Source organism: Anas acuta, chromosome 6, assembly GCF_963932015.1.
Source record: "Anas acuta chromosome 6, bAnaAcu1.1, whole genome shotgun sequence".
NCBI lineage: Eukaryota > Metazoa > Chordata > Aves > Anseriformes > Anatidae > Anas > Anas acuta.
In genome coordinates, this window is record NC_088984.1 from 4,432,468 (window position 1) to 4,445,360 (window position 12,893).

General features: G+C 38.4%; 1 protein-coding gene across 4 annotated transcripts in view; it reads right to left on the reverse strand.

Annotated features, from left to right (window-relative positions):
- ARHGAP15 (Rho GTPase activating protein 15) overlaps positions 1 to 12,893 on the reverse strand; it is a 332,079-nt gene that overhangs the window by 56,403 nt on the left and 262,783 nt on the right. For all 4 annotated transcript variants that reach the window (XM_068687083.1, XM_068687081.1, XM_068687084.1 and 1 more), the window contains one exon: positions 5,471 to 5,605. In XM_068687083.1, coding sequence (XP_068543184.1) covers positions 5,471 to 5,605 — 135 coding nt within the window. The remainder of the gene's footprint in view (positions 1 to 5,470; positions 5,606 to 12,893) is intronic.

The following is a 12,893-nucleotide window of genomic DNA, read 5'->3' on the forward strand; positions in this document are numbered from 1 at the left end:
TTCCAAGACGAGTTGGCCTTGAGCCTTGTTCTTTGTAAGCCTCGAGTGAGGTTTCTTTAGATGGCTTTTGAAAATTTCTTTAGACATCTTCTGTAACTTTCCACCAAGATGATACAAGGATGTTATGACTGTCAGAATAAATGAATGTATTTACTTCCTTTCTGTTTCCCAGCTACTATTTTCATAACACTGCATAGTGGTTCAGAGCAGGTCCTGGCTACACCATGTTTTCAACCAATGTAGCTCTGTTCTTTGATCATGATTATGTATCGATGACTGGATTTGTTTATTGCCTCCTGACACAACTTTTTGCCTGATTTGGATGGAGGCTGCTTCCATGCAAACTCCTCAACAGTTGCATTATTCAGTGCAAATTTCGTGGTGGCCTGCTGCAGACCGAAGTGTGATCGTTGCCTGAATAGACATGAGTTTCTGCACCACATCGCCTCGGGCTGCACATGCAGCAGGTTTGGGGGGGTATGAAGCCAGAGCAGAGCCCAAGCTCAAAGCAAAACCTTCTCCTGATGCCAACCACCCTGGAGATGAAGACAACTGACTGACATGGAGGGGTCTGATGTCTCCTCATAGCAGTGATAGCTTTTGTGGGTTATAAAAACAGCCTCCTGTTCTAATGAAAGAAACATTTCTTGCTTTTATCACTGTGCTTAGTAGGTCCTTTGTGGACTGGGCAGGACCAGTGAAGACCAGTATCTCATACCATGAGAACTGTAATAAACTTAATATCTAACATCTTTCAATAACCCAAAGAGTTATAAAACTCTGTCATATGTAAGATACTAACTAACCATTTTCCTCAGTCTCTGTATAATAGGGTAGCAAAAAACATTATAAGATTGATAGGAACGACATTGTGAATTCTGCTTAGCATACAGCAGGAGACCTTAATTGATATATCAAAAGGATATGTGTGAAATCACTTGAAAAAAGTGTTAATAATCTAGTAGAATAACCAAAATAAATAAATAAATAAATAAATCCAGATCTTGAAAAAATAAAAAGTGTTTCTAATGTGGGCCTTTGGCAGTTCCTAGGCATTTAAATTAATCACCATTATAATTCTAAAAACCTTATTATCTCCCATCTAACTCTGAAGGTGCTACAGTTGTGTCCTTGGAAGGCTTTTAGGTGCCTACCGCTTTAGGTGCCTACTGCTCCCCATGCAGAGAAATGTTTAGTTTTCTGCTAGGGCCAAAAATCTTGAGCTCCAGAGATGGGGGTTTCTTTGCCAAAGTGTCTGGGGAGGGCTGGTCCTGTGAATGAGATTTTGCAACCTTTCATTTTTAGTAATCTCACTGCTATGTTCATCTGCCTTAGCAAGGAAGCTCACAGGAGTAACAGATACCTTCATTCAGAAAACTGTCTGTGGAAGCATCATTTTGGTAAAAGGCTTCTATTTAGAGTATATGCATACATATTTACACTTGTGTGCATGTGTGATTTAAACAATAAATAAGCTATTTATCTACAATACTTACATGACACCTATTATATTTATATTATAGATAAGGAATTGAAATAAAGGTGTAATCATTAGATTTCACTACATTTCACTACATTTCCAATGTAGTAATTTTTCCAACCTGTTTGCAGAAAATAAATCAAAGATCTGAATTCAGGGCTTTCAAACCAGAGACAGATGTTGCAGCTTTGGGAACCTGGTGGAATTTTCCTTTATGGAATATCAGTTTGGATTATTATTTTTTTTTAACTGTAGTTGGACAGATGAATTGTCTATACAGCTTTCTCCAGCTGAACAGATCTGGAATGACTAGTCAGCACTTGAATATTTTCCATGTTGAATTTTCCCATTTATTTTATACTGTGGATATCAGTCATAATTGCAGAGGACATCATAGTGTCTACCGTAGTAGACAATTATTTTTTTTTCATGCCTTCTGCCTGAGACGTCTGAAGAAAACTTGTTCAATTAAATTAAACATTCATAAGCAGCTAACACATTTACCTGCTAATATTTTTAACAGTTTTTTGGGGTAGGTTTTTTTTTTTTTTTTTTAATTTATTTCAGTGGCTGAAGTTCTCACAGAAGTTTGCATGGCCATACAGATTGAATTCTGCAAATAAGGTGATTAAGTGTTTCAGTTATTGGCACTTCTACCACCTTACTCACATGAAGCACAATTTTACTTGCAGACAATCTGTTGAACCACGTCTGTTGATCTTGCAGAAAATCAATAGAACTATTTGCAGTGCTAAGTAATTTAAGTGTGGCTGAACCTGACTTCATAGCAGCATTTGGGCACACTTCAGAAGTGCATATTTCATCCAAAATACCACAAAATGACTTGCCAGTAATATATTAGACAAAGTCCTTGAAAAACCTGCTTTCCAAATCCTAAGAAACAAAATTAGTATTAGGTCGGAGGTCTTGTGGCCTTCCATTTATCATTTATAAATTCTCTGATATAAGCTATATGGACAGTAATTATCCAGCTTCAGCCTGGCAAGCAGAATTCTGAGATTCTATAATGCCCTGAATTATCTCCTAATATTCTGGCCATATCTAAATTGTTCTAATATTATGGCCATATCTAAATTTATTTGTAGGGGAAATTGAAGGTAGAGAGCAAGCACTTTGCCTAATACACAGGACTGTAATATTTTATTCCTATGCACATAATAGTGATGTTAATTAAAATGGCATCATCCAGGAAAAGTAATATTAAGCTTGCTATGGAATTTTTCACATAATCTTTAAAATAGCATCAGCATAAGAAGACCATGGCACCTCTTAGGTACTTGTTCCTCCAGAAACTTCTAGCTAAATGACTAAATCCCCAAGAATTAGGGGATTTACTGTTACTAACCACTACAGGTTTTTACACAACTTCATCTTACTTACCAAGTGTATGGCTCTGACTGAGGATTGCTTAGTGCTGGACCAAGGATATAATCATCCAGGCAGTGTGGGAATGTGCCCTAATTATTACCTTTTTCCTAGCAATCTTCAGGTTGGTTTATTTCTGGTGATATTAAGTGCTTATTCCAGTCGTACTGCACATCCCATGCAATACATGCTAATAATACTGGTTTTGGAAGAATGGACAGAAAAGACAGAGACACAATAGCCTCTTTTTTACAACATCCTGAAGCAGAAATTTTCTAGCAGTGCAGCACAGACCAATTTTCTAGCAGCTCAGGAAGAGCAATTAACACAAACTAGCTGAAGAATCAGCTGCTATGGAAATGATATTGAAGACAAGAGATTTTTTCTTTTGCCTCAGGACTATTAACATGTAGAAGAGCTCCAAAAACACTGGAAATGCCTAATTGTTGTTTATAGATGTTATTTAAGTAGAGATGGTAAGAATATGGATTTGTAGATACTATGGGAGTAAAGGCCAGATAAAGAGAAGATTGATTGGAAATCGTAGATTACATTAGACAGTTGGATTAGGTAGAAGTCACCCTGATGTGCCGTAAAGAAAGCAACAAGAATTAGGGATTTGAAACAGTGCAAAGAATGTCTTAGAGTACTAGCATTTTCTTCCTAGGAATAAACTGTCTTAAAATCCTTCTATAAATGACTGTTCATTAGTCTATCAATGTGTATAATGGCTCTCAAAATCATAATAAGAATTAATAATAGTTCAAATAGCAGAAAGGGACATTAATTTCTCACTCATGAATATTAATGCTTTAGGGGAGAGTCTCTTCCCGACATGCTTTCAAACTCTATTTCACAAGTCTCTAATTGGTTACCTGTTATTTTTACTGTCAAAATACTCCCCACTGGGCCACCAAAAGATTTCATATCACCCCAACTTGGATGGTAGCATGAGGGTGAGAACAGAAGATAGCATGAAGGATGAGGTCATGGTGTTGTGATAATGTTCTTCAGAATACAGCAGAGTTGGCTGAGCCAAGGCTCACTCCAAAGGGCAACGAGAAGTAGTGATAAGGGGGGACAAAGACTATATTTAGGTCCAGAAGACCAGGTGGATTACCAGGACGAGAAAGTGAAAAAGGCAGAGGATAAATTATTAAATGCTTGACTGTGGAATAATGTGCATAAGAAGAGATACAAACAGCATGCCAGGCTGTGCCCCATGAACTGAACACATCCTCTAAGCTCACCAGGTCTCTTCCTTTCTGAGAAGAGGTAGCTGGTGGATGGGAACCACCTGAAGGCTATGTTCAAATGCTGGTGCTTCAAAATGGCATTTTATCCTAATGCATTGCAGAAACTGAAGCTCAACAGTAAGAAGATCTTTATTATTTTGCCCATCTTAGCATGGCAGAGACTGTGCAATAGGAACTTAGGCTGGAGGGAGAACTTTCTCCATCTAGTTTCTGTGTGCTTTGAATGGAGAAGTGAGCTGACAAGAGAAAACTTCCAGGTAATGTGTTTCTTTACGTTGTGTATTTAACTGCGCTGCATCTCTAAATAAGTGAGAAGGGAAAGATCTTGTGAGATGTATTTAACCTCATTATATCTGATGCTGGGTCTTGAAAAGCTTTAGTTGAACTAAAGACTCTTATGAATATAAAATCAAAGTGAGCCGTACATTAAGGGCTTCATATTCTCTGACAGCTGCGCATGTGCACACACAGCTCTCATTAACAGTAATGGCAAATATGCATGCCCATCATTCAGAAAACGGATCTCTAAGTACTTTATTCTTTATTGTTTCTTTTTTTTTTTTTTTTCCTGGCATTTTTTTTCTATTGGACTTTTAATTAAACTCCTACTTGGCCCTTTCCCTTTAAGCTATCTCTTCCCCCTTCTCCTCCCCTCCCCATTTTCAAGGGGAGTAAAACCCAAATCACTCTGTTTTTGAGGCAAGTTTTTCCAAGCTGCTACAGTTTTACAAAATGCACCTGCAAATATTAAATACAGAGAGGATTTGCAGCATATAAACCAGAGACATGTAACAGAATAAGTGCCTTGCACTTTGAAAATACTTCTGCTGCCTGCTGACTTCTAAAAAAAATAAAAAATGAAGCAAAGGTAGATATGAAAAGTAGAACACGATCGTTTTTGCATTCTTTTTGTGATCACTGTAAGGCAAGAGTCTGCAACCTTGTGGAACAAAACACATGCATTTCATTCTGATTAACATAACGACAGCCCCTTCTAACATAATTCACAATTATTAGTCTCTCCTTGTGTTTGGGGATATATAGATTATCATCCAAGCGTATTTTGAGCACATACACATTTTAATTCCTTTCCTAAACCATTTTAGGCACTGAGGTAATATTGCATATATAAAATTTATAGTTCAATAGTTTGATATTTTTTTTCCTCTAGTTAAATAACTAAATGCTGTAGGAGGTAAAATGCAATCAAAAACAATAAAAAGACAGGATCATGGATAATGGAAGGTAAGTCAGATTTGAGATGCCTCTGTTCTTCCATTTTAAAGTTTATTATTATTTTTATATAACAGGCTATTTCACTAGCTTCTACTGTATCTGATGTACTTACTTATCGCCTCCACAAACTGTTCAAAGAAGCAGTATGGGAACAGCGGCTCAGGCAGCTCTCTGAAAAACATCTTGAGTGCTCCGGTGACAACGTGGATGTCCTCCCACTGGCTGTCGTCCAAATTCAGCTTCTCTTCTGGGAAAACACGAGGAGAAATGGAACAACTGGTTTTAATGAAACAATTACAAGACACTAATTATTATGTTAATGTTTGCCTACTATCATCAGCAACCGTTAACAGCCTTCTGCACCTAGAGGTTTGGTGCTGTGCATGTTTCCCCCCCCCCCCTTTTTTTTTTTTTTGTAGGAAGAGAACATTTTCAATGGAATACCATCTGTAGGAATGCAGCTAACAAAAAACAAGAGACACAAAGAGACAGTACCATTGACACAGTATGTCAGATACATTTATTCCCATAATGCATCAGTATGAAAATTAGCATCACAGCTCAACATGATTCAAAGCTATTTGGTTTTGAGGCCGAGGGGCTAAGAGTTGCCAATGATGGCCGGCTCAAGGGACCGGCCTAAAGGCCTTGCTGAGCCAACAGGAGACATATGCTAAACATGGCAATAGAAAATGAGTTATTGCTTTACATGTGTTAGCCTTGCTATGTACAAGGGAATAATGGGTAACGCTTTTCTCCTTTTTTTGCCTGAATGTAATGTCAGCAAGGAATAGAGTACTGTGAGAGAAAGGATATTAATTCCTTCTTACTGCTTCAAAAATATTTTGTTTGGTTTTCATCTCTGGGAGGAAGATTTGCCCAGCAACAATATTAGACAGACCCCTGTTGGCCTACCTAGGCTATGCAAAGCTGTCAAAAATGATAACACACTAAAGACAAACCACAAGTGCTTACAAAACTGTTTTACAAACAAACAAAAAAATGTTTTCTTTTGAAGCTTGACTGAGCTAAGGAATTTAAATATAAAAGAAACTAAATGCTAAAATAGAGTTTCTAATAAAAAATAAAACAAGATTGGATGATTATTCTATTTTTCTCCTTTTTTATTCTAGAAGTGTGATACTATTAGAACAGAATAAACAATGAGATCATAATCCATATAAAACTCTCAGAAAGTGTAAATCCTTATTAGACCAAATTAAAATGACACACACTTTCTTCGAGTTCTGCTGCTCCAAAAATGGAATTCGCTTTTTATACATGTGCTGTGACTCTCATTTTTAGAAAATTTCTGTCTGAATGTAAATCAAGGGCCAACCATGAAAACTACTGTACAAATTTAATTTGAAGTAACATAATCCTGAAATGTTTTACTAAATGTCACTGAATTTTCATGTTTAGCAATTCAGTTGGCTTCAAGAGCAGCCTCTTTAGTGAACTGTTGTTAAACAAAATGGTAAAATTATTGGAGACACATGGACACCCACAACTCCAGATCCCTGGTACTTCAATGCAATAGTTTTCTCACTATAGAGTTTACTTTTGGTCAGAAAAAATATTATTCGGAATGGAGACATCTTTCAACTTTTATGTAATAAATATTACTGAAGGCTTTTTAAATTGCTGGATTTGGGAAATGTATACAAATAAAGGAATGGACCCAATTCCTTAACTTGGAGTAATGTGAGACAAAGCTGGAACAAAGGCATACTTGAGCATTTTATTTAGTTGTCTCGCGTGCTTTTTTCCCCCCCCCCCCATCGCATTACCTCAATCATAAAAGTAATGATTTGATCTCAAATGAGTTAGCAGAGGGGATCTTCTTTAGACTCTGAGATCATATTTGATTGATCGTATTTCAACAATTAGCCTTTTATTTTGCCACACACTATTGAACTAGATCGACAGCAACTTAGCAGGCCAGCTTTAAACAGTCAACTGTTAACAATAGCATCAAAAAGAGAGACCTGATGGGGTTTACTGTCACTTTAAAGAACAGGGTGGGTTTTCACATTGTTGAAATCTGTCAGATATTTTGAAATGTCCCTCTCACTATGGTGCCACACCCCCTGCGTGCCCTTATAATAAAATTGGTTTTACTCCTGATTAAATCATTTTCTCCCTACCCACTACCATACTTCTCATAATGGACCTGTGTGCTCTACAGCTGGTGTTCTTCCCATGGTACCAATTCTTACTTTATCTTTTAAGCACTTTGCTGCTAAGATCTCATGCAGAGTGCTTATGTTTTGTTAAGAGCTTCATTCTTAGAGAAATAGCTTAACACATGTTCTAAAAATGTTGTACAACTTATTGCTTAAAACACATTTAGAAAATGTATAAGTACTGTAGCTTTGGCACAGAACTTTAAGTAGAAACCTTAAAAAAAAAGAAAAAAAAAAAAACACAACTTGTTTTTGCCATGCATTTGTCTTAAATGTCTAAAGTGGAATGCTTGACTTCTAAGGCTTTGCAAAGACTTATCTTACCAGATTTTTGCACCATTTCCAGCTCTTCAAGGAAACGTGTTAGGAATGTATCATCGTGAAAGCAAAGGGTGTCAATTTTCCCTCTAGCTATAAGAGAGTTTTTAAAAATGTTTGCTAGGAGGAACAAATGCCAAGTCAAAAAAAAAAAAAAAAAAAAAAAAAAGGAAAAGAAAATAGAAGTCCATTCAGTGTAAGACTCTCGTTTGGTTCCCACTGGTTGGAATTGCTCACATACCAAGGCAATAGGGCCATAAGCAAACACACACACGCATTTTGGGCTAGGTTTAAGGGGAGGACCTGACTTTTTGGCTTTACTCAGACATATTTCTTATTGGGGTGTTTTGCTTACACAAAGATTAAGTCTCAAATCTGATATTTAAAGTTGACAGTCAAGGACTGCTTTCAGTCAGGAGATACTGTATCTGGGAAGACGCTCAAAATCTCACAGTCCTAAAAATTTGCTTTAACTTGTCAGTAGTATTTGATTAGTTCAACCATCACTGCCAGTTGATATCATATATCTTAGATACAGACACAAATATGCCCAGAAAATCCCATAAAATTTATGCTAATACTTAGGATGAAAATATAAAGACCACACTAAGGAAAAAAAAAATAGTTCAGGCACCTGTCAAGGTTATTATTAAAAAAAATACAAATCAATGTACAATACATTTGTGAAGGAAGCATGGGTTCTAATTCTTAGTAAGTCAGTCTTTTCAGCAGTCCACGTTTTTAATGGCACTTGCAATGTCTGCCATTGAACCAAGGAGGAGTTCACCTCTGGTTTATACACAGCATTGTGAGTTTACCCTTGTTCAGAAAGGAAGAAGATCAGCTAAGGAAAGATCAGCTAAAAACAAAACAAAGAAAATACAAAAATCAACCTAGGCAGTACAGAAAGCTCAGTTTTGAAAGAAAATGGATATGGCTTCTCTAACCACATACCCTGCCTTGTCTGTAGATTTGTCTCTAGAAGCAAAATGCAATTTTGTGAGAACACTGCTGAATTTTACTGATTTATTCCTTTTTCCTTTAAGATAATTTATACGAGAATTTTCCCAGCCATACATTGTCTTTTGCCCATGCTGCCACTACATCCCAGGGCACCAGGTTCAGAAGCCATGGTTCACTTTGGGTATTGCATCTTCCTGCAACTGGTCTCACGGATTACTCTGAGCCACGTGAAAAGTGATTTCCTGCAAGCACGGCTAGCAGAGCCTACTCTTTTATGGAGGCTGTGCCCCCCAAAAGCTTTTTGGCATCTGGGGACCAGCCCCAGCCCCACAGCTCCGTCAGATGAAATCCCAGAGCACTGGAGTCTCCATCCCAGGGGCTGGTGGATATCCTGGTTGGGATCTCCCCCAGAGAAAGCCCTGCATAACACTGCTTACTAATTCACATGATTCCTCTCACATCAAAGTCTCTGCAGAAGAGCTGGGTGTGCACAATGCATTCCCAGCTGACTGAAAGCTTGGGAAACTGGCCGGACTCACTCATCCCAACAGGCAGTTTACTGGTGAGAGCTCCAGAACTGAGTCCTGCTGTTGAAGAAGGGAAAGAAAAATCCTATTGCACCGCACTAGGGAAAGACAAATTGTGTGTCAATCCTCTTTATTGTCCAAGTTGAAGATGTCTTTTTTTTTTCTTTTTTTCTTTTTTAATGGACATATTCTTAAAAAATATTTTTCTGCTTATCCATGCTCCTCAGTAGCAAAGGAAAAACAGACATAAGCAGAACTGCTTCACTTGCATTAGTCTTCAGCACCCAACTGCATCATTAAATCCTCATGTGAGGGCTGCTCTCATGACTGACAACACAAATACTGGTTTATACACTGAAAGGTGTGTGTTTGATAACGTTACCTTTATTTTACAAGCCAGAACTTCTCTTATCTCTAGTTCAGAGACATAGCAGCTTTCAGGAATGATGGGATCTCAAAACTTTTGCAAACTGTTGTTACATAGGAACAAACAAACTTCTTTCAAAGTGATCGCACTCAATTTAGAGCAGCAGTAGAGCGCAGAGATGTCCAGAGGCATGGCAGGGATGGGCTGCTGAGGGGTGGTGAATGCTCTTGCTTATCATATGACAAGGAGCTCACCCCTTGGCAATGCAGCGCATGATGCTTCGCTTCCTCCTCCAGTAAATCCTGGCCTGACATTGCATTTTATAGGCACACTCCAAAGTGCATACATTCGCTAGAACTTGGATTAAATAATAGAGCAGAAGCCTCAGCTCGTGCAGAACAATGCTGTCCTCACTCAGCCAGCCTTCTGTGAGCTCTCTCCCTGCTAACAACTCTTTCTCCTCACTCCCTTTCTAGGTCTGGGAGGTCACTGTCCTGCCTGCAGCCAGCACGTGGTGCTTTGCTCCCAAGAGCATTCAAACAAATCAAAGAAAATGACAGATAAGCAAATCACTAAATATGGTATGCAGCGTGCTTCTGAGCAGTTCTGGTGAATCCATCCAATGCTACCAAATTATCAAGGATATAGTCAGCAAAACAAAGCTTGAACGTATGACTCCTTCTCTGGTGGTGGAAAACGGAGAGCTCTTTAAGCAGAAAATTAAACCATGATGTTATGATGCCTGAGCACTTGTTTATTATCGGAGGGCCCATTTCCATGGTGCCCAGGCGCAAATTACTGAGCAACTTAAGCTAAAAAGCAGAACATCTCTATGTGCATCCAGAGTGTTGTTTATGCCAGTTCTCTGCTATGACAGTTCGCTGACCTGGGGGCATGCTGGAACAACCAAGCACTGCTAACTTAAATCTCCGTCTGCGCCAGAAAAATAAAAGATTTCTGTACTTGGGCACACTGGGTCATATTCATCCCCACATAATTCCACAGAAGTCTGCGGAGTACGAGAGGGATGAACTATCTCATTGTTTCTGTAGAAAAGGTCCCGTTCAGCGAGGGTACACCACCAAGGCACGCAGAACAGTTCAAAGGTTTAGGAGTGTGGCCAGCCAGCGACTCCGTCGCGTCGGGAAGTTTCTACCCTGTTTGCAACTGCCGGCATCACACCCGACAGTGGTACTGGGGGGAGAATCCGTTTGGTGGCCAGAAACAGGTATTATCTCTACGGTACTCCTGTGCACCATTCACTGCCAGTACCTGCTACAGGGTTAGATGACAGCGTTATTAGTTCTAACTCAGGATTTTCAATCATTGTGATTTGAAGCAATAATTACTGTAATAGGATTATAATTACAAGTACTTTTAAAATTCATTAAGTTTAACTGAATCAACTATTCCGTATGGGAAAAAGATTGATTTTAAATATAGAATATTTCCTCTCTAAATGCAGCTGAAAGCTCCCTAAGAATAAATAGACCACCTGTCTGCAATTCCACAACCTCGGTGAGCCGCTCGGAGGTGACTCAATAACCCAGAGAGTGAGCAGGCAAACACAGCCTGAGCATCCGAACCCTGCAGGGACAAACTTGTCCTTCCTCTGGTGTCACAGACCTACTGGGGCACCTGCGTGGGTTTAAAAGAAGGCACCCGGGAAGGCACGGAGGACTTCCCACCCTGCTCCCACCCTCCCGCAGTGCGGGGGCTTCTCCATGTCAGAGCAACAACGTTGCCCGAGTGCGAGGATGGAGCTTGGCAGACTCTGTGTAACTCACAGAAATTAAATAGCTATGTGGAGTGAAAATTACATTTGTCTTACAGTGGTAAGATTCTGTCCTCTAATCCACTCTGCTACATTATTGCATGGTAACTTCATTTGTTTCCTAGTGGTCAAAGTGCACTTTATTTTGTTTTTCTTTCTGTTTGCTCTTCCCTCTTTCTCTATTATCCTCAACCAGACTACTGTCTTTCTCATTCCTCTGCATCAGCTAATGGGCTTTATTCCATTTTCTAGTTGGATGCTAGCATTTCTGTTTCATATATATTAGACTGCAAAACACTAACATCAAATACTTTCTTAGATAAAGAACCTACTTTTCATAATACATTTTACTACTCAAAGGCAAAAGTCCTTTCTGAATCCTGCTTTTACTTAGTCATATATTGTGCACATATATTAGTCAAGGTAAATATCTCTATACCGATCCCAAATCTGTTATAAACATTTTTTATTTTTTGGGGGGGGGCATGTGCAACTGCTCTCCAGTAAGCTCCTCTGCAATCTATTTTTTTCCCTTTTTATTTCCTTTTTTTTTTTTTTTTCTTCCATTTACACTCAGGTCTTTTATCAGAACTGTGTGTATCAGCATCCAGAAATCTATATTTTAAGATATAATACAAAGAGGAATTGGACAATGATTCTGTCCAATTTTCATACTTCAAAAATATGTTCATATTCCTATATTTTTAATTGTACTACTAACTCAGAGTGCTTTAGGATTCTGACATATAGCTCTTCTGTTCTTCCCCTTCTTGGTTTCTAACACTGCCTCTATTTCCATTCTTGTCAAAAGCCTTTTCATAGTCCAAAAATCTGTACACAATGTTTTGTAATATTTGGCAGACTTATCTGAAACCTAATTCACTGCCTTCTTGTGATTCATGGGTCATAAATTATTTTATATGTAATGTACCCCAAAGGGTAAAAAATTCTTTGTATTAAATTTCAACCAAACAATTTAAGGGAAGAAAAGAAAAAAAAAAAAAGTGTTTTTGAGACACTGAAAAGATCTGACGTTAATATATGGTTTAGTGTGTTGTCTCCCACAAATGGTATCTCAGTATCTTTTCGTAAATACGAGATTTAACATGCTGCGAGTGAAAACACTTCTGCCGTAACGTGGGCTTGCTATGGACAACTTTAAAGGAAACGAGAAATACAAAATGTGTAGCACTGGATCAGACTACTGATCCATTAAATCAGCCCTGTCTCCAGTGACTGTTAAAATGAAAGGGTCTGTACAAAAACAGTTCAAAAAACAAGCATACCACCCAACCCTTACTTTCTGCACATAGCCAAATATATTGTTGGGACTGACCCCAATAACAATAAGCTGGTGCCTTATTTCAGTGAGTTTCAACAATCAAAGGAAAAAATTAACA